Below are 27,167 nucleotides of genomic sequence, written 5' to 3'. Positions count from 1 at the left end.
GGGAGCTTGGGGTTAATAGACGCAAACTATTGCCTTTGGGATGGATAAGCAATGAGATCCTGCTGTGTAGCCCTGGGAACAATATCTAGTCACTTATGATGGAGTCTGATAACACGAGAAAATAGAATGTGTACATGTATGTATAACTGGATCACCATGCTGTACAGTAGAAAAAAAATTGTATTTGGAAAATAACAATTAAAAGAGTAAAATAAAATAAAATAATATGATCCTTGGGGGAAAAAAAAAAAAAAAGGAAATCAGGAGCAGTAATTACCTGGGCATGTAAAGGACTCTCTCAGCCACCACGAAACCCACCCTGAAGAAGAGGTTGCTGGCTGGGATGAACGGGAAAACCAGGAACAACAAGCCCATCAAAACTTCCCTGTGCTCCAGTCTCTGAAACACACAATAGTGGAGGGCAAATTAATCTGGGTTTAATTCCACTTCAGTCAGCATTTTAACCATCTCTTTCATTTTCAGGTTCTCATTGAAGGAATGAATAAATCAGGCCAATGCAAACCCTTTAATCAATGTGCTGAATTCAGTGCAGAAAACCCTCAGGCTAAAACCTCTGGCTTGTGGAAATATTCACATGTACCCCTGACACACATTTGCCTCCCAGAAACACTGGCTATTTCCAGAACACGATCAGTGGCTATTACTTTTTGCTGGCCCTACAGCAACCCTACTCTTGGTCTGGCCCTTTTCCAAACCCTTGTGTCCCCAGGAAACTCTTTCCAAGGAGCTAAGCCTCTGGGAAGGATCAAGCTCCCTAAGGCATCAAGGAGACATTGTCCTCTCACGTTAAAAACAAAGCAAACAGAAAAACAAGCAAACAAACAAAAAAGAACCCCACACAGAGACCACCAGGAGAGGCAAAGCTTAGCATGAACGGAGTTAAGTGCAAATGGTGAAATCTGGGGGGCCAGTGAGGGAGCTCATTTGAGCAGAGTGTTTTTAGCCTCTTTCAAATTAAATCAGTAAGCAAGTATTTATTCCATAAAAATTTCTGAAATTAAAATTCATTACAATAGTCCATTAAGCTGAAAAAAATCCTTCTCTTATATTGTATATATCTCTTGTATCGTATACATTAATTTGTAAAGATTTTTGTCACGTAATTCACATCAAAATTTTCTACTTATCACAATAATATGTTGTAAAGGTCACTGTAAAAAGCAGTTTCTATTTCCAAATAGAAACATTTTAAGGGAAGCCTATTTAAAACAAACCATAATGTACAGAACAGCATTATTTTTTCTTTTTAAAACAAGTTTAAGAAACCCAAATAGAACTTTCCATACTACAGTTTTAAATGTTTCTTATAAACATCATCTATTTAATAATTATAAAAGACTAAACAAAGGAATTTCAGAAATATAAATAAGACTCCCTAATACAAACTACTAAAACTTTAAGTAGAAAAAGTAAAGGATTTTAAACATTTTCAGACATCTGTCACCTGGATTTTATTAAAATCTTTGCTTTGGTGACCACAACATATTGAGTATTAAGATTTCTGAGAGCAATTCCAAATAACCAAATGTGATTAGGACAATTTCCCTTAAACAATTAATGGTTCTGTCAGTAATGATCTCAATTTTTACCTAAAGTAATCATAACCTTTAGATGAAAGAAAAAGCAGGGAAAAAAAAACCAAAAAAACAAGTATAACAAGCAAAACAAGTCTTCAATTCAAATGGATGCAATAATGCTATACTTTCTATGACCTATTTATTTATTTATTTATTTATTTGGCTCTTTGCCTTTTCTAGGGTGGCTCCCACGGCATATGGAGGTTCCCAGGCTAGGGGTCGAATTGGAGCTGTAGCTGCCGGCCTACACCAGAGCCACAGCAACGCAGGATCTGAGCCTCGTCTGCAACCTACACCACAGCTCACGGCAATGCCGGATTCTTAACCCCCTGAGCAAGGCCAGGGATCGAACCCAAAACCTCGTGGTTCCTAGTTGGATTCATTAACCACTGAGCTAGGATGGGAACTCCTCTATGACCCATTTAAACTGAGGGGAAAAAACAGGTGCAAAGTGGCAAGTTCATTATATTTAAAAGTTGCAAGCTATCTTTGTAATTCTTTGCATTTACAAAGTATATTTCAGTTCAAGAACTTAAAGTTTACATAATATTAAAGAGAATAAATACCTTCATAAGAACCTTGTGATATCAATTTCTTGCTGAAATTAAAAATAAATCCTCGAGAATGAGTGTCTTATCAGATGTTCCTCATGAACTCTGAGCTTATTATTGAGTACGGGGTTGGTGTTCTCTTCACATGCAACTCTTTTCAAAAGCTTATATATTTTTTACAAAAGTATTCACGTATCTTCCTACAGAAATTTCTAAAGAGAATTTAATAGATTCTATTTATTAATCCTATAGAATTAAGAAGAATGTGGTATAAACAGAACTCCAATTGGGCTGTGAATCCATGTCCCTGAAACTCTTTTTTTTCCAATAAGCTGCCTCCCCGCCCTTCACTGTGGTTATTCAAGAGCAGCCCTCACTGCAGATTCAAAAGAGGCATCGCCGTCACACCCCCAGTATCACCTCTTCTCCCCTGATCCAAGGCCCTTTGTTACTGTGGTGGCAGCATGTGTTTATGTCCTTTACTCAGCAGAATCCCGAGTGCTCAGGAGCCAGGAAGTTGGGAGAATGGGAGAAGGCAGGTGTCCAGGGATGGCACATGCCCACTAGTGTTGCCTCCCTTCTCCTTCCAGAGCCCCTGAGTGGGCGGGTCCCCGAGCATGTGCTGCAACTAGAGATGGGACTTCAGGCCCTGCATGTTTCTGATTCCTTCATGGCATCACCCCAGTTGTAATTACATATTCCTCTGTTTGCTCACTTTCTTTAATGTCTCCACGAGACTCTAAGTTCTATGAGAACAGGGTCAGGTGAGTTCACTGGCTCATGATTTGTGCCCAGTTCAGTGCCTGGCACTTAGGGGATGTCCAGTAATATTTGTTGGATAAACCAACAAGTGAATAAATGTATAAGGCAAGAAATAAAACTGACTGAGAAAGAAAGAGGATAGAGAGAGGGCTTCCTAATGGAGGTGACAATCTGGGTTTGAAATTTTGTTTTATTATTATTATTGTCTTTTTTTGTCTTTTAGGGCAAACCGGAGGCATATAGAGGTTCCCAGGCTAGGAGTCTGCCGGCCTACACCAGAGTCACAGCAACGTGGGATCTGAGCCACATCTCCGACCTACACCACAGCTCACAGCAACGCCAGATCCTTAATCCACTGAGCAAGGTCAGGGATCAAACCCACACCCTCATGGATGCTAGTCGGATTTGTTAACCACTAAGCCATGATGGGAACTCCTAAAAAAAATTTTTTTTTTTGTCTTTTTAGGGCTGCACCCAGGGCATATGGGAGTTCCTGGGCTAGGTGCTGACCTGCACCACAGCCACAGCAACACCAGGTCCACGCTACGTTTGCAACCTACACTATAGCTCATGGCAATATTGGATCCTTAACCCACTGAGCGAGGCCAGGGATCAAACCCACAACCTAAGGGTTCCTAGTCGGATTCATTTCTGCAGCACCACCATGGAAACTCCCTGGGTTTGAAAACTGAAGAAAGGATCTCAAGGTAAATGTGGTGGTGTTTGGGGGAGGGGGAGGTGATCCTAGCCAGGTGTATTCCAAGCAAAAGATACAGGAAGTAGAAAGCAAGGAATAACCCTGTACATGTTGGCAAGTGACAAATGATGAGGGTCATTTGCGTGGGGCTGACCTTCACCTAGAGACAACAAAGAGCAGCTAAGGGGTCTCACACAGAAAAGTCAGAAAACACACTTTAGGTTACCAAAGGGGAATGACGGGGAGGGATAAATTAAGAGTTAGGAATTAATACACACACACACATATATATATATACTATATATATATACACACACACTATATATTATATATACACACACTATATATACACACACACACACACAGACTATATATATACACACACACACTCTACCATATATAAGATAGATAGACAACAAGCATCTACTGGATAGTACAGGCGACTCCACCCAATATCCTGTTAACAACCTATATGGGAAAAGAATCTGAAAAGGAATGAACATATGAAAAACTGAATCACTTTTCTGTGCACCTGAAACTAACACAACACTGTACATCAAGTATACTCCAACATAAAATGAAACCTAAATTCCACCGAAAAAAAACTTTAAAAAAAAGGTCAGTCCATGTCCAGAAGTCTATGTCCAAATTCCAGCTGTGCCCCTGCCATGAACACACCCTTAGACACCTTGAGCAGGCGTGTGATTAGCCCCTCATGGCCTCAACCATCAAATGAGACTAAGTGAGGCTGGCAGCTCGGTGGGGCTGGATCTGCACAGTTTTCTTGATCCAAGAAAGTCCCTGTCATTGGAGTTGTCAGTTGTGAGTGCAGAGGTCACCACCCCACACTGCTACCAGAGGGGGGCTGTCTTCTGGGGTGTTTTCTTTGTTTTCAAAACATTCACTTGAAGATGGTGCCCAAACTCTATGAAGTTTCTTTTTTTTTTTTTGTCTTTTTGCCATTTCTTGGGCCGCTCCCATGGCATATGGGAGGTTCCCAGACTAGGGGTCTAATCGGAGCTGTAGCTGCCAGCCTATGCCAGAGCACAGCAACGCGGGATCCGAGCTGCGTCTGCGACCTACACCACAGCTCATGGCAACGCCAGATCCTTAACCCACTGAGCAAGGCCAGGGATCGAACCTGCATCCTCATGGTCCTAGTCAGATTTGTTAACCACTGTGCAACGACAGGAACTCCCAATTGCATATCTTGTTGAACTGCATTTTTTTTTTATTTTTATTTAAACCATGCAAGTTGACCAGTCAAGCAGAAAGTTGTAAAGTTAGGTCCTGGATGTGGGCTGAACTTCCAAGAATGAGAAAGACTGGGAAGGAATCCAATTTTGTACCCTGTGGATCACAAATGTGACAAAGTTGGCTAAATAATTTATAGCTTATTTCAACCCAATGGATTCAGATGAAGCAAACAAAAAACTATGGGTGGTGGAAAAAGAGAAAATGTGCGGCATTTTCCAAAGTACATAATGTGCATTCCCATCTAGGAAAAGAGGCAAATGGAAATTTACTTATTCCAAATGCATTAGGGGATGAAAAGATATGAGAATTAAACCAGCTGCTAATGCAGCCATTAATAACACATGTTATTTGTCAGATGAGCTGTGTGGCTTCAGAAAAATTAAATGACTTCTCTGAGTCTAAATCTGACAATCAGTTAAACAAAAGAAAGGATTGATACCTATTTTATCTGTAGGAAAAATGTGATAGATTCACTCTGACAGGTGTTAGGCTTGATTCTTTTTCTGGTTCAGGAGGATACAGAAAAGCATTCCCTTGAGCCGCAAAGAGTTGTAAAGTCTCTGAATAAGCCTCTTAGGATGCCCAGAGAACCACTCAGCTGCCATCGGCACAGCCACAGAAGCCGCTAATGGAAGAGCCGTGATCTTCTCAGAAACATCAATTACCTCAGGGGAACTGCAGCCCCAGAATCTGAGTCTACCCTGGTGGCTTCTGATTCATCCCATCTTCTTCCTACTCCCAGTTTCCTTTTCAAAGAACAAATCACTAATGAGGACACATACACAAGCATGCAGACAGACAGACAAATAGACACACACACAGAGGCACATGCATGTGGCCAGCAGAGTGTGAGAGGAGGACCCCTCCCTGCTCCATTCAACACAGACGACCTCCACTTGCAGGTTTTTCCCTTCCAGAGCAGCAGAGCCTAGACCTCATACAGTAATGACTACCATCACCCTTTTATCATATCTTCTCTCACCTCTAAACAGGTTTCAGAGGAACAGCATGCAGCGTGTTCTCACAGTTCAATGTACATACTGCACCATTACATTTAAGTCCTAAAGATTTGGGGCCAGGAGGGCTCGCAGCTCTACGTTCTAGCTGTGTGCATCTAATTTACCAATTTAAGGGAACCTGATGGTGGTAAAGCTTCTCTTCAGCCCTGGGAGTAAGGCACTTCCAAGTAAGGCATTTCTGATCCCTGGCAGGGATCTCTTTTCTCCTCTGTTTATGGGTCTACTTCCTTGATGGGTCTGTTTATGGGTCTGCCTTCCTTGATGGGACTCACCCTCTCATTTAAATTTATCTTGGAGTTCCCATCGTGGCTCAGCAAAAACAAATCCGACTAGTATTTATGAGGACACAGGTTTGATCCCTGGCCTCGCTCAGTGGTTTAAGGATCCAGTGTTGCCATGAGCTGTGGTATAGGTCACAGCTGTGGTTTGGATCTGGTGGTGTTGTCAGTGGCAGTGGTGTAGGCCAGCAGCTACAGCCCCGATTCTACCCTAGCCTGGGAACCTCCATATGCTGCCAGTACAGCCTTAAAAGGACCAAAAAAAAAAAAAAAAGAAAGACAAAAAAAATTATCTAGATACCTGGCACATACATAATTGGCATTTAATAAATGTGTGGAAAGATTAGCGACGGAAAGATTAGCGACGGAAGCTGCATGTCTGTCACAGGGGTTGTTAAGCATGCCTCTGGCCATTTTAGAGACTTCTCACTAAGGAAACCTTATACTTTTTGTAACCCTCTGAAACACTGTATTTGAAACATGAATTTGAGGTGAAAAGTCCTCAGTCCTTGATATGCAAAGAATCTTGTAAGGGTCTGATGGAGCTACAATAGCACTGAGTACTTTTCATCAGGGTACATGCATGCATTCTACACTTCTTAATTCCACACACTGCTACTTACTACTGCTTGTGCTCTCAAGGTCACTGGGACTTTTGCACTCAGCAAAAGTGACCATCTTTCATGTTACTGACATTCAGTTTTAATTTCTGAATTTTTTTTTTTTTTTTTTTGGTCACGCCCGCAGCATGTAAAACTTTCCACACAAGTATCGAGTCCGCACCACAGCAATGTCAGGTCCTTAACCCTGGTGCCACAAGGGACCACCTATTTTTGAACATTTCAATGTCTTAAAATATTTGATAACTTATTATTATGGAAATTCTTTTGCTTTTTTCTGACTTGTCTGTGGCATGTGGAAGTTCTCAGGTCAGGGACAGAACCTGAGCCACAGCAGTGGCCCAAGCCATTACAGTGACAATGCCCAATCTTTAATGTGCTGTGCCATAAGAGAACTCCATGTTCTTTTTATTTGAAGAAGACAAGTTTTTTAATCAACTGAAATCCCCATGGCTTTATCTGACTCCATAGTCCTGCCTCATCTCGTGTTCTGAATCCCAGTTATTGAGCTGGGCAGGGGGGTGCTGGGGCAGTGAACTAGGTTCAACCTCCCACAAAGTGACTCTCAAATCGCTGCCATGCAGCAGGCAGCCCAGATTCATTCCAGTCAGTCTAAATAAATTGTTTAATGTTCACCACAATTCCGTGGAGGTGAATATAATTATTTTACCTGTGGTAAACTCATATATCCAAGACCTTTGGGTCCTTCACAAACAGCTCTGACTACAAATCAGCAAAACTGTCAGGGGGCTTGTTGCCTTATTTCTGTAAGAAATTCTCCTCAAGGCTGCACAGGCCTTCAGGTCTCCCTTCTGCAAAACTTAAGAACCTGAGCTCTTCCTGTGCTGCTTGTGTACATTTTAAGAATTTTACTGAAGCCCAACACCCCTATTGCTGTCCCCAGGAAAGTCACTGGTGAGACTCTACTTGAGCAAATTAGAGGTTCAGGTTTATTTAAAACAGCATGAGCTCTGAATCTATAAAAAGCCTTTAGATATTCTTGAGGATGATGATCATACATCAAATGGATGGAGAACTGATCTCAAAACACTAAGTCAGAAGTCAAGGAGAATGCTTTCAAGACCAGAATGGCAAGGGCTGTCCCAGAGGAAGGACAGGAAGAGCCTGGCTGTTTGGAGTAACAGGATTCTGTTTGACCTCTGCACAAATGTACTTTGAATTTCATCCCTCTGACTACCTTCTTGTCTACCTGCTCTTTTTTTTAAAGGCTTGTACTTGTGGCATATGGACGTTCCCCAGCCAGGTACTGAATGTGAACCACAGCTGTGACTTATGCCGCAGCTGTGGCAATGTTGGATCCTGCACCTCCACAGCAACCTGAGCCACTGCAGTAAGATTCTTTTTTTTTTTTTTTTTCTTTTTAGGGCCGCACCTATAGCTTATGGAAGGTTCCCAGGCTAGGGGTCAAATGGGGGCTGCAGCTGCTAGTCTATGCTACAGCCATAGCGACACCAGATCCAAATGGCAACTGTGACCTTCGCTGCAAGTTTACAGCAAGGCCAGATCCTTAACCCACTGAGTGAGGCTAGCACTCAAACCCACATCCTCGTGGACACTAGTCGGTTCTTAACCTGCTGAGCCAAAACGAGAACTCCTGCAGTCTGATTCTTAACCCACAGGGGTCTCCTGATCTTCACTGTTGTCTGTATTATTTTCCTTTGGATTTTACAGCCCCTCCCTGCTCCACCTCTGTCTGCAGTGGCTCAGTTTGTGTGTCTACAGGCATAGCTCCCTCTGGGGATTCTTGCCATGGTTACGGCTCTCACCTGGTACTGGTGACAGTTCCCTCCTTTGACTCTTCGGCCATCTGGTAGGTCTCCCTTGGTAAGTTAGCTCCACTTTGCCCACATCACTGCAAAAGGTCCCTTCATACACTCTTCGATCACCCCACTGGCTGCACCATGTGTTTCCTGCCAGGATTCTGACTGACCAGCTCAGAGTGAAGGAGCACAAGATTGGAAGTAGAGATGTGGGTTCTAAGGAAGGGTCAGAACTCGGCTTTTGAGAGCTGACAGGAGCCAACCCCGGACCACTCCTGACTTGATCCCACCCTTGCATTATTATATTTCCATTATGTTTCAGCCCTTGGGGGAAACCATGCTTTTTTGAGGCCACAGAGGTCATAGAAAATTATAAATACTGTACTGAAACAGTAAAGACAAGTATCAATCTGAGAGAGCTTTTTCTCTGGCAAATGCTACTGAGACCAATCTCTCAATAGCTGGTGAAGCAAAAGTTTTGGATTTTTACTGCTCTTGTGATATCGAAGGCAACAGACCACTTTTTCACGATTGAAACAAGATCTAGCCTCTGAATGCTACATCTGTAACATGAGAGGCAAGAGGAATTCTTGGGACAGCCTTCATGATAAGAGAATAAGAAAAATTGTAAGCTGATTCTCAGAGCCTCAGTCACGGCTGCTGAATTCCTTGGTGATTATACAGTCAACCTGGACCCTAAGTTAGGACCAATGGCCACAGGGTCACCCTGTGACAAGTTAAGGACAGTCCACCCATGACGTGGAGACAATTCACATCTCAACCACTTGCAAATTTTTTCTCCCTAGTCTGAAATCAAGGGAATAAAACAAACTGGGAAAGAAATTGGCTTTGGCTCAGGATCTCAACAGCAAAGCTGCCAACCCACACACTCCTTGGCTCAAGCTGGTGATATCACTTATTCATTTTCATATGCTCTAAAATTTACTTATAAATGCACAGGGAAAAAACTTTAAGGGGGAAATGAATGAAGACATTATATCTCCTCAGAGACAAAAGGAGATTTGCACACTCTAATTAAATACTGCTTTTTAAATACTGCTAATTTAAATACTGCTTTTTCCCATGCCAAGCTTTCTTCACAAGGAGCCCTGCCAGAGGCACAAGTGAATAGAGAGCCAAAGGCAGATAAAAATCAGCACATTCATAAACAGACACTTTCGATGTCTGGCCTTTGGTTCTTCTTTTTTTTTTTGCACCAAGTTTTTTGTTTGCTTTATTTTCACTTGATAGTTTGAATTTCCCTGCCAACACGAGTTCCTGGGGTTGAAACTTCTTATCTCAAGAGAGCACACAACTACAATGTTTTCAGAGTCAACTCAGGTGGAAGAGTGAAGCTCTTAGATTGTTTTACTCAAGTGAGCCAAAACTAATTCATATCTTTATTTGAAAATGTATGCTTACATTCTGTGTTAAAATGTTTCAAGAAAATTAAAGTAAAACCCTTTGAAAAGACACTTTAGAAGAGGCATGAATGGAAAAATATCAGTCTAGTGTGAGAAACACTACTCCCCTCAATAATCAAGCACTAGGAAGGAGTTGAGGGAATTAAGGAAATGAGAAAAATGCTGTTCAAAAGTATTTTCCTGCTTAGAATAAAACTATTACAGAAATTTATAGTCATGGGAGAAGTAGAGAAATGAAGCTTCTTTATTTCTATTTGCAGTTTTGAACAAAAATGGAAAAGGCACAAGAAAGTTATGAGATTTTTTTTGGCCACTCCCACAGCATGCAGAAGTACCCCTGCCAGGGATCAACTCAAGCCACAGTAGTGACAATACCAGATCCTTTACCCACTGAGACACTAGGGAACTCTGCTATGAATTTTTCTTTCTTTTTTTTTTGGTCTTTTTGCCATTTTCTTGGGCCGCTCTCGTGGCATATGGAGGTTCCCAGGCTAGGGGTTGAATCGGAGCTGTAGCCACCAGCCTACGCCAGAGCCACAGCAACGCTGGATCCGAGCCGCGTCTGCAACCTACACCACAGCTCACGGCAATGCTGGATCGTTAACCCACTGAGCCAGGGCAGGGATCGAACCCGCAACCTCATGGTTCCTAGTCGGGTTCGTTAACCACTGCACCACGACGGGAACTCCTGAATTTTTTTTTTTTTTTTAAGAGTGAGGAATGCTAGAGGAAGACATGTGCTATAAGAGAGACACATGCAGAAGGGGAAATAAAAGCCACCTGAGAAGCTGCAAATGGTAGTGGGTAAAGGAAGAAGAAGTGACTCTCAAGCCCATACCATATGCCAGACATCTGCTTTAGATGGTCTCACTGACATTTTATGATAATATTACAATGTAGGTAATCCCGGTTTTATACATGAGGAAATTGAGGCTCAGAGGGCTTAAGACGCATATCTAAGTTGATCCAATTAGTGAGAAATTAGGATTTCAAACTGAGGTCCCATTCACTTGAAAGCCTGCCCTTTCCCCACAGTCCATGCAGCTTTGGGATCCAAATCTAATGTCAAGTGTGCATGGGGGTGAGTTCCTGCCTCCCAGTTCTGCAGCAGAAACACACTGAGAGCAGAGAAGACCCAGCGATTTGGAGATTGCCTAGTAAGTAAGGCATCGCTGAGCTGGTCCAGAAATCAGCTAGTCCAGAAATCTTACCCCTGAGGCCTGCAACAGAGGGCACCACTGATTCCCTTTGCTCAATAAATATAGACACATGTGGCTCAGCGGTTTAGGACACAGATGTGGTGTCTGTAAGGATGTGGGTTCAATCCCTGGCCTTGCTCTGGAGTTTAAGTATCCCGTGTTGTCACCAGCTGCGGTGTAGGATGCAAATGCAGGTCATCCTGTTGTTGTGGCTGTGGCGGAGAACTCAGCTGCAGATTCAACTGGATCCCTAGCCCTGGAACTTCCATAAGCTGTAGGTGCAGCCATAAAAGAAAGAGAAAAAAGCAGATGTATGTATTCTACAGTCTTCAGGGATGCAGCGGGATGTGCTGCACAGAATATATGTTCCTTGTCAAGTGTTCTGTTTCAATAAGGGGTTTCAGATGGCCCACCTCCTGACTCTGCACTGACAACCAGCTTCTGGAAAAAGGGACATAACCATGTCCCCAGCCACAACAGGGCAAGGCATCGTTTATTTCACTGACCTTGGTCACTGAATTCTAAGTCACATAATTTATTTAAGAACTCTTGAGGAGAGGATAATGATTATTTTTAACATAAGAAATCAAGTATTATAATGAAAGCGCCCTTATTTTTTTTTTCCTTTTCCTTTTTAATAGCCGTACCTGCGGCATATGGAATTTTTATGGGCCAGGGATTGAACCAGAGCTATGGCTGCCAGTCTACACCACAGCCACAGAACACTGGATCCTATGCTGCATCTGCAAACTACACTGAGGCTTGTGACAATGCCCGATCCTTAACCCACTGAACAAGGCTCAAACCGGAATCCTCACAGAGACATCGGGTCCTTAACCTGCTGAGCCACAATGGGAACTCTGAAATTGCCCTTCTAATTAAGGATAATAAGAGAACATTCATATTCTGGGGGCCACAGAGGCAAAATGAACAAGCTGAGTGGACAAATGCCTTCTAACTTTTTAATCTACACATGCTCTGTAGCTTATTGCTCTAACCTCCATTTTTAACGTTCATCTATTTATCTAATACTGTTTATGTATCAATCTTGTAGGAATGTAACACTGTGATACCCACTTACTCTTCCCCTTTTCTTTTAACCTTTGACCCAGCAAGTATTTTCCCCATCTTACTTGTCTGCAGTGTGAGGGAATAAAACTGCACACTTACCAGAAAAAAAATTGTTTTGATTTATTTTTAATTGAAGTATAGTCGATGTACAATATTATGTGTTATAGTTATACAATATGGTGATTACTAATTTTAAAAAGGTTATGCTCCATTTATAGTTATTATAAAATATTGGCTATATTCCCTGTGTTGTACAATACATACTTATAGCTTATTAATACATAATAGTTTGCAACTCTTAATCCCCTACCCCTATATTCCCTCTTCCTGCTTCCCTCTCCCCACTGGTAACAACTAGTTTGTTTTAATTTTTTTTTTGTCTTTTGTTGTTGTTGTTATTGTTGTTGTTGTTGCTATTTCTTGGGCCGCTCCCACGGCATATGGAGGTTCCCAGGCTAGGGGTTGAATCGGAGCTGTAGCCACCAGCCTACGCCAGAGCCACAGCAACGCTGGATCCGAGCCGCGTCTGCAACCTACACCACAGCTCACGGCAACGCCGGATCATTAACCCACTGAGCAAGGGCAGGGACCGAACCCGCAACCTCATGGTTCCTAGTCGGATTCGTTAACCACTGCGCCACGACGGGAACTCCTAATTTTTTTTATTTTTTATTTTTTTAAGACCAGAATTCCAGCATATGAAAGTTTCTGGGCTGGGGATTGAATCCAAACTGCAGCTGTGGCAATGCCAGATCTTTTAACCCGCTGCTTGGGGCCAGGATGGAACCTGCACCTCTCCAGCACCTGTAGTCGCTGCAGTTGGATTTCTTAGCCCACTTTGCCACAGCCGGAACTCCTGCTGTATTTTTAGATTTCACATATAAGTGATATCATACAGTATTTGTCTTTCTAAGGTAGTCACTTACTCTTGTTAACATCTGTTTTATATATATATATATATATATATATGTATATCAGGTATTCACTCAGGAGGGTGAACTCAGGAGGTCCAAAGAGTGACATTACTTTAGGAGACATGCGGCCATATGTGTTGAGACCAAAGCTAGCTGGGTGAACTCAAGAGAACGGAGGAGCTGGGGGGAGGTACCAGGAGCCCCATCAGATACCTCTGGCTTCAAGGGAGGCCCCATCCAGAGGAGGTCAGCAGTGCACTAGACAGGGTGCGGGTGAGAGCCAAGGAGAGAAAATGTCAACAGAAGCTCAGTCTTGTGCCTGGAGCTTGTCCAGGGCAAAGAGGGGAAGCATTGACTGAAGCGGCTCAGGTCTTCTTCCATCATGCTCACTACATCCAGCTCTGGTTAGCAAAACAAAGATGATGCAAGCGATGCCACCAAATCCTCGGTCAAGAACACTAACTTAATAAGGTCATCTTAGGTCTAGGGACAACTAACCAACTTTTTCCCCTCTGTAAAAATTCAATTAAGAATAGGATCGGTGGTGTCTCTGCAGCACCAGGACACAGGTTTGATCCCTGACTAGGCACAAGGGGTTGAAGGATCCGGCATTGCCATGGCTGTGGCTTAGGTCACAAATGTGACTCAGATCTGATTCTTGATCCAGGACTTCATATACCAAAGGGCGGCCAAAAAAAAAAAAAAAAAGATGGATTTAACCACATGAGTGAAGTCGTATGTGTGAATTTAGATTTGATGAAGAGGAAACAGAGGCAGGGAATAAATTTGATGCATTTTCATAAATAGTTTTGTTCCTATGGAAATATACATGGTCTTCTATCTATGACTACCATCCAAATATTTCTAAGATGTCCCTTTGCCAAAACTTTCCAAAGCAGGACTCTGTATAGTGTCCTGCTGAACAGAAAACAAGTGTATACTTGTTTTCTGTTCAGAAAGAGACTAGATTTTTACTTTTTCACACAGTGAGTCAAACTCCTAAGTATGATTCATCCACCACTTGGGAATGTCATGCAGAAGACATTCCTTGCCTCTGTAATCTAAAATGAGTAAGAGGAGGAGTTCCTGCTGTGGTTCAGCAGTAATGAGCCCGACTAGAATCCATGAGGACGCAGGTTTGATCCCTGGGCCTTGTGCAGTGGGTTAAAGGACCTGGCGTTGACATGACCCGTGTCTGTGGCACTGCAGACACGGCTTGGATCTGGCATTGCTGTGGCTGCAGTGTAGGCCCGCAGGCAGCTGCAGCTCCAATTTGACCCCTAGCCTAGGAACTTCCATGTGCCGTGGGTGTGGCCCTAACAAGATAAATAAATAAATAAATAAATAGGGACAAGGAACCACAAAAATCTAACACAATTTCACACAGTAAAGATGCCAATATTTTAGAGCAGCATTTCTTAAAGACAGTAATTCACCATACTCTATTAAAAAAATTACTGAGAAATGTTTGGTTTAGTTCAAGGTTACAAGATAAGAAAGTAATGAGAAATTTAGTAAGCTTCTCTCTTAACAGCTAAAAAAAGTGGGTTTTATTTGCCCAGTTGAGCTTCTGATGTAACTGGTATTAATAATGGTTCTGTTTTTGCTATGTGTCAGTGTTCTCATCCAAAACCAAAATATCTTCTATCATCAAAATATGTTGCATCTCACTGGGTAAAACTCCACTTTTCTGCTTCTGAAACCTATGGGGATAGAAGCCCAATGGATCATTCTGTTTTATCAGAAGTTGTTGAAACCTCATTTTACAAGTAACGTAATTAAATAATGCTCTTCCTTCACTGAACAGCCTAGCTATACAGCCTAAACGGGCAAATTTAAGGGACTAATGAAAGCAAAAAGTAAAAAAAAAAGAAAAAAGAAAAGAAACAAAGACCCTATGTTTTCAAATAGCCTCAGAATCTTGTCATTTTCCAAGTTCAGACATTCCAAACCTATTATCATTGTCTCCTTAGGTCTGCTCTCCACCAAATAGCAACAACATAAATCTCTAAAGTGTATATAAGAGAGAAGGAGCTTAACATGATCTATATGAGGCTGGACATAAAGATAAAAGTAAGAATGTGACCATATAATAACTGGGAGTCATTTTTTCCCCTCCTGGGAAATTCTTACAAGGTAAAAGAAAATATATTTTTGACAGAAAAAAGGTTAAAACTGTTTCTCCAACAAGCCTTGGTGTTGAATTATTCCCGAAGTGAAGACATCTTCAGGGTGAGCACCTAAATCAATAGAAGGCAGAAAACGAGAGTTCACTGGCCAAAGTCACTCACATCAATAGGGATTGTAGTGTCTTGGAATGGAGGGAATTTTCCAGGCAATGCCAGGGAGACTGACATTAATAAATGTTCTTTCCAGTTAATCGCTTTTTAATGCCAAAAATGAGGGTACTAGGGTCACAAACTGCCCAGGACAATTTGGCCACTGAAAGCTGCTGTCCTTCTATAAATACTGCTGGCCTCTGCCAATCAGAACCAGTCAGGATACAAAAATGAAAGCATGTTTTACATGAAATTCTGCCAAAAATACAACCACTTATTAGCAGCCACGCACTGGCTTATCGAGATGCTCCAGGAAGTCTCTTCTCTATCCTCTAGCCATCCCATAAGAAACTTCCACGAAAGGAATTATGTTTCTACAGGAAGGACAGTTCACTTTTTTTTTAAATGATTTTTATTTTTTCCATTATAGCTGGTTTACAGTGTTCTGTCAATTTTCTACTGTACAGCAAGGTGACCCAGTCACACATACACATATACATTCCTTTTTCTCATGTTATCATATTCCGTCATAAGTGACTAGATATAGTTCCCAGTGCTACACAGCAGGATCTCATTGCTTATCCATTCCAAAGGCAATAGTTTGCATCTATTAACCACAAATTCCCAGTCCATCCCACTCCCTCCCCCTCCAACTTGGCAACCACAAGTCTATTCTCCATGTCCATGATTTTCTTTTCCATGGAAAGGTTCATTTGTGCCATATATTAGTTTTCAGATATGTGACATCATACGATATTTGTCGTTCTCTTTCTGACTTACTTCACTCAGTATGAGAGTCTCTAGTTCCATCCATGTTGTTGCAAATGACATTATTTTGTTCTTTTTTATGGCTGAGTAGTATTCCATTGTGTATATATACCACATCTTCTTAATTCATTCATCTGTTGATGGACATTTAGGTTGTTTCCATGTCTTGGCTATTGTGAATAGTGCTGCAATGAACATACAGGTGCATGCGTCTTTTTCAGGAAAGTTTTGTCCAGATATATGACCAAGAATGGGATTGCTGGGTCATATCGTAGTTCTATATTTAGTTTTCTGAGGTACCTCCACACTGTTTTCCATAGTGGTTGTACCACTTCCACTCAAGTAAGGCACAGAGTCAAACACCTTCTTTTGAAATCGACAGTGAAGCAGATAAAGATACAGTTTTTAACCTTCTCCAGTTACAAGGAATATTACCTGTGCAGGGATGGATGAAATGTCACTTTGGTCTTACTTTGGAAACTGTCACTTAACATATGGATGGATCAGCTACTCCAGTGAGACTTACTTCCCCAAACAATGACATCTGTGGATGGCCATGCAGTGTCCTCAAACCATCGTGAGCCTTAGCAGTCATTGCATCAAATACTCACATCTGCATTTTATTTCTTTAAATTTTTCTGAAGTATAGTTGGTTTATAATGTTGTATTAATTTCTGTTATACAGCAAAGTGACTCAATTATACACATATATTTTTTTCATACTCTTTTCCATTATGGTTTATCACAGGATATTAAATATAGTTCCCTGTGCTATATAGTAATACTTTGTTGTTTATTCCTTCCATATGTATTAGTCTGCATCTACTAACCCCAAACTCCTAGTCCATCTCTCCCCAATCCCCTCCCCCTTGGCAACCACAAGTCTGTTCTCTAAGTCTGTAAATCTGTTTCTGTTTTGTAGATAGGTTCATTTGTATCATATTTTAGATTCCATGTACAAGTGATATTACATGGTATTTGTCATCTTTTTAAACAATTTTATTGAAGCATAGTTGATTTATAATGTTGTAGGAGTCACATCTGCATTTCTATTTACAGCCTCAGTGTAATGAAAGGCTCCAGGAATCAGTTCTAAGATCTTACCTTCCATTTTCTGATGACTGTTGAAAACTACAATTCCAAAAGAAATGGTTTCAAAGGAATTCATTTTCAGGTGGCATTGATAAAGGGATAATAATACGAAAATTGTTTTGGCGATGCTGTGGTGGTGGCTATTGCTTGCAAAGGTACAAGTATGGCAGCAAGAAAGTATTCAAACTCTGCCTAAGGATGGACTCTGACAATTCACTTAGCCACCTACCCTGATATCTCTAAGTTAATACTTCCCAAAACATGTTACCAGAACACTGATCTTGCAAGAAGTCCCTAAAAATGCTTTCAAATTCAAAAGAATTTGAAAAATGCCATTTACTATACACCCTATTTGGAAACTCAAAAGGTTGCTTAGAGCACAGTGAAGACTTTGTGAATTTCACCAGTAAAGAAAAATATGCCTAACTTCTCTAAACCTAGTGCTTTTGAAATGCAGAATCTTTATCTAGAGTAACCTTACTTAATATACCTGCATGATGCTACAACATATTTTGAGAAATGCTGGTATAAACTGCTCAAGGAGAATGAAGTTAAAAAGAAAAGCTTCTGCCTTAGGAGTTTCTATAACCTGTCCCCCCAACATCATCTCACTGTCTGCCAAACAGAAACATTTCCTTATATCTCATCTATAGCCTTCATGCTACAGCTGAAACACATGCAGACCTGAGAATCTGTTGGTTTCAAGGGAAAAACGAAGAAGACTATGAATGGATAGATAAACTGGGACAGAGTTGCAACCCCTACTGAAAATGAAAACAAAATGAAACCAACCGTTAAAGCGCCATACCTGGGGGAGGGGATGTCCACTGCTTAATGTCCATTCTCAAAAGATAACTCATTGTTGAGGTCATTATCAGGAAAGCCGAGCCTCACCAACCCCTCTCATCCCCTCAAATTTTACTTTTACAAGTATGTCCCAATATTATAAACAATATGCAAAATACCTTCACATCTCAAGATACCCTATGAGAATATAATTAAGAATCATTACCAAATAAATTCCTCTTAAATATAACTTTGTGACACTTCCTCTGTAATGCAAGGAAATCACATTAGAGGATTTGGGAAAAGGGTAAGTATAAAGGATAGGAGCAATGGTATTAACTCCTCTAAACATTTCAGATTAATCCAAAGTTTCCTGACCTATGCCACTATTTATTGCAAGTCACTAGTCTGATACACAGTCTGTAAGAAAAAAACCAAGTACAATTTTCAGCCTATTGTCCTCCTGGCATATAAACATTCACTGTTCATGGAAGAGAATGGAATAATCAATCTTTGTGGCTTAAATGCTCTTTCTCTCTACTGTGCAAAAATTCCAGCAGAGTGATTATTCTCAGCACAAAGAATGAGAGCAAATTAGTTCACTTTAAAATTCATTGTTAAAAAAAATTCAATCCAATAATGAGTTCCTAGATTGTTCCCTACACGATGCAATGTAAGTGCAGGTATATTCCTTGTGAATAAAGGGTGTGAATAGGAGGAGGTTCAGAATAAGACAAATTCCACATTTAAATTCTCAAAGATGCAAATGAGCTCCTTTATGATAAATAATAAACTACTTGCTGAGGTCTTACATGTCTTATGCCATGAAAACAGGACAAATTAGAAACCTTCTCTAAATTAATCCTCTGATTACTTCTAGAGAAAGAAAACTCTTAGATTCTGAGCCCTAGTCTCCCCATCAACCCTGGACAAGAGCTTATCAAAATTCAAACATCCACTCCCCGAGTTGCTTACCTAGGACACTCTTAACTGGATGTGGAGGTGGCCTGGAAGAGACTGCAATTCATAGTGGTGTCTAACTTAACTCATTTTTACAAAAGAGAGAATTTCTGTTTTCAGTAAGTGGAAAGAGGTACAAGGACAAATATTCAAAGAAGGCCTGCAGAGGGTGGGACGTGGGGCATGGCTGGGGAACAGGAAATAACTGCGGTCTTATTTCTTACATGTGGTAATTTATAGCTTTGTAAGGTCAAAATATGTTCTGGAAAAATTCAATTAAGTGTAAATTTGGTGGTAACAGGATAGATTATGTCCTCCTCCTCCACTGCCCTCCACTGCTCTCAGCTGATAACAAGAGAGAATGACAGAAGGAGGTTTTGATAAATTGGAGGAGAAAGAAAGATTGTAAGCATATATATTGCCTCCAAATTACACCTTCCCCCAAAGCTAGTTAACATTAGCAAAAGAAAGATGTATATGCCTTATAGATACCTTATTGCTTATAAGGCTGCCCCTTTTCCTGCAACCCTCCCCTCCTGCCTTCCACAAACACATCTGCACACAAAAACATTTAAATTCTTTATAAAGGATCTGAATTCTTTCTTCATCTTGTTCTGCTCCATGGCTTGGCCTTATCAACAAGAAAGTCAGATAAAACCATGTAACTGTCAACATAGTCAGAGACCCCATGACAGGAAAAAAGTATGTAGATAGAGACTTAAAAGATCTGGGCTTGATCCTGTATTTACACACACACACACACACACACACACACACACACTCTCTCTCTCTCTCTCTCTCTCTCCATTATCTCTTGGACACCATTTCATTTGGCTCCACCTTGGGCCCACTATCCTGTAGCTTCCCTGCTGTTCTGTGAACTTTCCTGCCTTGGAACCTTGGCATTTGCTTTCCTTCTACTTGAAATACTCCTCCACAAAGAGCCATGAAGCTTCTTCCGTCACTTCCTTCATACCTCTGCTCACATGCCATAATATCTGCGAGGCCAGCCCTGACTTCCTTGCAGCCCTTATCAATGCCAGTCATGTAACAACAAATTTTAAGTGTTTAAGTGCAAGCTCAGTGAAGGCAAGAACTTCTTTTTGTTTGTTTGTTTGCTTTTTAGGCCTGCATGTGCAGCATATGAAGTTCCCAGGCTAAGGGTGGAATTGGAGCTGCAGTTGCCAGCCTACACCACAGCCACAGCAACCCAATGAGTGAGGCCAGGGACTGAACCTGCATCCTCATGGAAACTATTCGGGTTTGTTACTGCTGAGCCACAATGAGAACTCCAAGAACTTCATTTTGTTCGCTGCTATTATCTCAGGAATCAGTAGTCAATCAACACTCAGAGAATTAAAGAGGAAGAAGCAGTGAGGCTAAATAGAACATACTCTCCTCTGAATATAAGCCAGGGCGGCTTTTGCATGATTGAGAATCAATCGAAGGTGAAAATAAAAGAAACATCTTCCATGCTTCCCTGGACTCGGTGTCAATGCTTGTTTATCCAATTGTTTTTCCCCTGGTAATATATTACATAGAATCACTACCTCAAAATTGCAGGAAATAGCCAGAGATTACAAAATAATTTCAACTCAACATATCCATATGCAGTACGCATGATATGCAGTACACATATCATTTGGAAATATTCTAAGTGGAGAGGGCTGTGTTTACTTTGCTGACATTATTACAAACATTTCATCTATTGTTCCTTTTTTAGTACAGAACCAAGTCTATAAAGCAGGACCTCTATTTTCATAAAAGCCTAATTTTACTGTTTATTGTCTTGAAGTCAGAGCCCTTCATGTTCCTAGTAACTAATAATCACACAGAATAAATAGGATCGTCTCCACTTTAAGAGGTTACTTACTAGCAGGAGAATCCGACTTTTAAGTCCTTCCAATGTGTAATTAGATCAAAAACAGAGAGGCAAGACCACATAATCAGGAGCTGGATGCCAAACCTCTGTTTCCAAACTTGGAAACAAGAACATTTACAAAGTCCAACAGCCTAATTACCAGAGGCTTTAGTTAATGTTTGCAAAGAATTTTCAAGATGAAAGCCCTCAGAAGATCTAAATCTTACTACCACCACAGTTGGAATGTTTTGCTAATGTTTTTCCTGATGCAGCAAAGTGATTTAGGAACAAATTCCATGAAAGAAAAGGATTAACAGCCTTCCAAGGAGGAATTTTCCTTGATTCATCATGTTATCAAAGATAGTCTGGGGACGGCCAAGTCTCGCCTTTGGGGCGGGGGGGGGTGGGGTGGGATAGGGGATCTATTGCCATCATGAAGGTCCATCTTTAACATATCTGACCAAGATGACAGCCTGTGGGAACTCCGTACTCCCTTTAATTAGTTAGGAGAGAGTCAAGAGAAACCCAAAATGACATACCAGCCCAGCACTCTACTACATTTACTCCTGAAGATCAATACAATATAGTAGGCATGTCAAACCACAAGGAAAGGCCAGATTCTAATAAAACAAACCTCATATTGACCTCCAAATATTTCATACCAGTACTGAGTATGTGGTCTTTTCATAGGCTTTAGCTGTAGTTCCCTTCAAAAAGAAAAGTCTGGAATCTAGCACATGGCACAAACAAAACTTTCCACAGGAAAGAAACTCATGGACTTGGAGAACAGACTTGTGGTTGCCAAGGGGGAGGGGGAGGGAGTGGGAAGCGCCGGGAATCTGGGGTTAATAAAGGCAAATTATTGCCTTTGGAGTGGATGGGCAATGAGATCCTGCTGTATAGCACTGGGAACTATATATCTAGTCACTTGTGATGGAGCACGATGGAGGATAATGTGAGAAAATGTGTAATTGGGTCACTTTGCTGTATAGCAGAAAATTGACAGAACACTGTAAACCAACTATAATGGAAAAAATAAAAATCATTTAAAAAAAAAGAAAAAAAAAGGTTCAGCATACCAAAAGCTAGAGTTGCTAACTTTTTATGGTGTTATTCATTTAGATAATGTATATTGAGTGGCAAACAATTTTGACAATAAACACTGGATGCAGCAACTCTTGATTTTAGAAATAAGGCATTAAAAAACAGAAAATAATCTCTGTCCCTGTTGGGCTTACTATTCTAGTTGGAGGAACAAAACGCTACATAAAATAAAACTACATAACATTTTAGAAATTGAAGTAGAGTGAAAAAAGTTTAAAAAGTGAAAGGGAGGTAAGAAGTGGAGCAGAGGGTATGTGATCTCATGTTAAATAGGATAGTTGTAATAGGCTTTCCAAAAAGGTGAAATTTGTGCTCATATGAAAATTACCTCAAAATGGATCAAAAACCTAAATACCAGAGCTAACACTATAAAACTCTTAGAAGAAAATAGAAATATTTATGACGTCGAATGTGACAATGGGTTTTTAATTTTGACACCAAAAGCAATGAATAACAAAAGAAAAAAATAAAATAGACTTCATTAAATTAAAAGCTGTTGTGCAACCATTAAAGGATAATATCAAGAATGTGAAACAACAACCTAAAGAATGGGATAAATTATTTCCAAATCCTCTATCTGTTGGGAATTTAATATCCTGAATATATAAAGAATTCTTACAACTCAACAACAAAAAGACAACCCAGGTTTAAAAAAAAAAAAAATGACTTGAATAGACATTTCTCCAAAGAAGATACAAAGATGGCCAATGAGCACATGAAATTATGTCATCACTGATCATTAAAGAAATGCAAATCCAAACCACAATAATATACCTTTTCATGCCCATCAGAACAGCTTTAAACAAAACAATAGGAAATAACAAATGTTGGCAAAGATGTAGAGAAATAGGAACCCTTGTACATTCCTGCTGGGAAAATATAAGGACCCACCAACTGTAGAAAACAGTCCCTCAAAAAGTTAAACAGATAATGTGAGAAAAAAGAATGTATACATGTATGTGTAACTGGGTCACCTTGCTGTACAGCAGAAAAAAAATAATGTATTGGGGAAATTTTTTTAAAAAAGAGAAAAATTTTAAAAAATACTAAAAAAGAAAGACAGAGGAAGGAAAGAAGGAAAGAAAGAATGAATTACCAAGACCTAGCAGTTTCACTCTTAGGTATATACCCAAGAGAAATGAAAATGTATGTCCAACACAGAAACTTATACACCAATGTGTAGAGCAGCATTATTTGTAACAGTCAAAAGGTGGAAACAACCCTAATGTCTATCATCAGACGAGTGGATAAACTAATTCTGGCATATATACCCAATGGAATATTTATTCAGCCATATAAAGGTACAGAGTATTGCTACATTCTCAACTTGGATAAACTTCAAAAATATTATGCAAAGTGAAAGAAATAAGGCACAAGAAGTCATACATTATATTACTGTAATTATTGTGTGTGTATATATATATATCCAAAATAGGCAAATCCATAGAGACAGAAAGCAGATTGCTCCCGCGGCATATGGAGGGAGTGAGTGTGGAGAGTTGAGAGTCATTACTTAATGTGCATGGGGTGTTTTTAATGAGATGATGAAAGAGCTCTGAAATAGAGAGCTGGTAAGTACACAGCATTGTGAACACACTAGGTACCACTAAATTGTACACTTTAGAACGGTTAATTGTATGTTACACAAATTTCATCTCAAAAAAATGTTTTATCAAATATTAGGATCACATATTGTGATTTATATTCTACTTTCAGTTCCGTATTCATTCTAGCCTTTATTTGTAACATTTTAATTTTTTATAAGTATAGCTTTATTGAAATACAATTCATATACAATAGAATTCAGCAATTGTATGTGTATATTTTGTGTATATTTTGGTGAGTCTTAGTAAATACGTCATTCAGCAACCACAACCACAATCAAATTTTAGAAGGCATTCAACACTCCAAAAAGTTCCTTCAAGTCTTTTTACAGTCAATTCCTATCCCCAGGTTTTCTGTCAGTATAATTCTGCCTTTTCTCACCATATGAAATTCTAGAAAAAGCAGAATTATAATGACAGAAATTTCCTATAAATGGAATTATATAGTACATAATCTTAATATGCCTGATTTCTTCCACTCAGCAAGTGTCCGAGGTTCATTAATGTTGTTTCACTATGTGTCAATAAATCATTTGTTCCTTCAAATTTTCAATAATTTACCACATTTAATTTTTCCATTTACAGGGTGAGGTCACTAGATTGTTATGTTTCAGTGAGTATGCTATGAATAAAACTGCTATGAATATTTACTTATAAGATTTCAGTACTGACATAAGTTTCTATCTCTCTTCAGTAGATTTTGAGAAGAATAGCTTATTTTTATGTTTAAGTTTTACTTTGGCTTCACCTGTAGCATGCAAATGGTCCTGGGCCAGGGATAGAACCTGTTGCCACAGCAGCAACCAGAACCATAGCAGTGACAACACTGCATCCTTAACCCCCTGAGCCACCAGGGAACTCCTACGTTTAACTTTTTTTAAAAAAACTGCTGCATATTCTCAAAGTGACTGAGCCATTTTTCATTCTCATCGGTCATGTACGATGGCTCCAGCTATTTCATGTCCTTGGCTAACACTTAGTATTGTGAATCTTTTTTTCTTTGCTTTTTTTAGGACTCCACCTGCAGCATATGGAATTTCCCTGGCTAGGGATTGAATCCCAGCTACAGCTGCAGGCCTACATCACAGCCACAGCAACAAGGCATCTGAGCCACGTCTGAGACCTACACCACAGCTCACCGCAACACCAGATCCTTTAACCCACTGAGCATAGCCAGGAATGGAACCCTCATCCTCATGGATACTAGTCAGGCTCGTTACTGCTGAGCCACAATGAGAACTTCCATGAATATTTTTAATTATAGTCATTCTATAGAAGGTATATGGATGGTTCTCTTTATAGTTTTAATTTGAATTTCCCTAATAACTAATGATGCTGAGTATCTTATCATGTGTTTATTAACCTTTATCTTTTTTTGATGAAGTGTCTATTTGAATCTTCTGCCCATTTTTTTTTGTCTTGTTGTTGTTTGTTGTTGTTGCTATTTCTTGGGCCGCTCCCAGGGCATATGGAGGTTCCCAGGCTAGGGGTCCAATCGGAGCTGTAGCCACCAGCCTACGCCAGAGCCACAGCAACGCGGGATCTGAGCCGCGTCTGCAACCTACACCACAGCTCACGGCAACGCCGGATCGTTAACCCACTGAGCAAGGGCAGGGACCGAACCTGCAACCCCATGGTTCCTAGTAGGATTCGTTAACCACTGCGCCACGACGGGAACTCCATCTTCTGCCCATTTTTAATGAGTCGCCTTCTTATTATTGAATTTTAAGATCTCTTTAAATATCTTGGATCCAAGTCCTTTGTAGTTATATGTTTTGCAAATATTTTCTCCCAATTTGTGGCTTAGCATTTAATTCAATTAACATTCTCTTGAGAAGCAAAGTTTTTAATTCTGATGATGCTCAATCTATCAAACTTCTTTTATAATTTGCACCTTATGTATCCTAAAAAATCATTGCTTGACCAACGTTCCCAAAGATTTTCTTACATATTTCCTTTTAGAATTTTTGGTGTCATTTACTTCTTTTGTTTAGGGTCATGATCTAATTAGAAACACGTTCTAGGAGTTCCCACTGTGGCTCAGCAGTAACTAATCTGACTAGTATCCATGAGGATGCAGGTTTGATCCCTGGCCTTGCTCAGTGGGTTAAGCATCCAGCGTTGCCACGAGCTGTGGAGTAGGACAGCAGCTACAGTTCCAATTCAGCCCCTAGCCTGGGAACTTCCATATGCTGCAAGAGCAGTACGGCCCCAAAAAGCAAACAAACAAACAAATAAGCAAGCAAAAAAAAAGAGAAACACTTTCTAAATGTACAGAATGGGGTAAGATTTAATGTTCACATTATTTTTTTTTTCCTTACAGATAATTTGTTATATTTAAGACTATCCTTGGGAGTTCCCTTCATGGAGCAATGGAAATGAATCCAACTAGAATCCACAAGGATGCAGGTTTGATCCCTGGCCTCGCTCAGTGGGTTGGGGATCTGGTATTGCTGTGAGCTGTGGTGTAGGTTGCAGACGCAGCTCAGATCCTGTCATTACTGTGGCTGTGGCTAGGCCAGCAGCTATAGTTCCAATTCGACCCCTAGCCTGGGAACTTCCATGTTCTGCAACTGCGGCCCTAAAAAGCAATACATGAATAAATAAATAAATACAGATAAAAGACTATCCTTTCCCCATTGAATCATCTTGGTAAGTTTGTCAAAAATAATTGAGCATGCAAGTATGAATTTACATTTGGAATTTGAATTTTTTTTCTTTTTTTACGACCACACCCACGGCATATGGGATTGAATCTAAGCTTGAGCTTCCACCTGTGCTACAGCTGTGGCAACACCAGATCCTTTAACTCACTGCACCAGACTAGGGATCCAACCCACACCTCTACAGCAATTCAAGCCAAGGCAGTCAGATTTTTAACCCATTACAGCACAGCAGGACTCCAAGAATCGGAACTCTATTGCCTATTTCTTTTCCTGATTTTGGGTCATACTCTCCTGTTTCTTTACAGGTCCAGTAATCTGATTAAAAATCAGACATTGTATGTCATACATGGTAGTGACTATTCTATTTCATTCTTTGAAATTTGATGGTTTCCTATTTTAGCATATGATAAACTTGGCTGGACTCAAACTGAAAAATCTGTTTCTCTGCAGGGATGAAATTTTTTGCCCAGGGGGTTTTATCTGTCTGTGTGTTTCTTTTGCCTGGATCCCTGGGGGAATCTGTCTGGTGCCTGTTAGCTTTGTGATCAGCCAGTGATTTCAACAGCGGTTCTATACCGACAACTCAAGCCGTGACGCTTCTGCCCTCAGCCACCCAACCTACGTATGAATAGAATAATTCATTCATGTTTTTCGACAAATAAGTTAAGTCTCCCCCAGCTTTCCATTTTTCTTGTGCTTTTCAGGGTGTTCCATGAGCACATATCGATCTGCAGTCACCCTCAAAAGCACGAAAAGTGTATCAACTCTGCTCTTCTACAGCTCTCTCGCCCCTCCACTCCCCAGATCTCCTTAAATTTCTTGCGGCACTGCTACTCTCCCAAATCAGATCAGCCACCTCTAGCCAGGAAACCTGTA

General features: G+C 40.4%; 1 protein-coding gene across 1 annotated transcript in view; it reads right to left on the bottom strand.

Moving 5' to 3' along the window:
* Positions 1 to 27,167, bottom strand: part of TMTC1 (transmembrane O-mannosyltransferase targeting cadherins 1) — a 302,591-nt gene that overhangs the window by 112,241 nt on the left and 163,183 nt on the right. The window contains exon 9 of the mRNA XM_047787300.1: positions 278 to 399. Coding sequence (XP_047643256.1) covers positions 278 to 399 — 122 coding nt within the window. The remainder of the gene's footprint in view (positions 1 to 277; positions 400 to 27,167) is intronic.

This window comes from Phacochoerus africanus, chromosome 7 (assembly GCF_016906955.1).
Source record: "Phacochoerus africanus isolate WHEZ1 chromosome 7, ROS_Pafr_v1, whole genome shotgun sequence".
Lineage (NCBI taxonomy): Eukaryota > Metazoa > Chordata > Mammalia > Artiodactyla > Suidae > Phacochoerus > Phacochoerus africanus.
The sequence above is the reverse complement of the archived record's forward strand: the minus strand, read 5'-3'. Positions and strand labels throughout refer to the sequence as shown.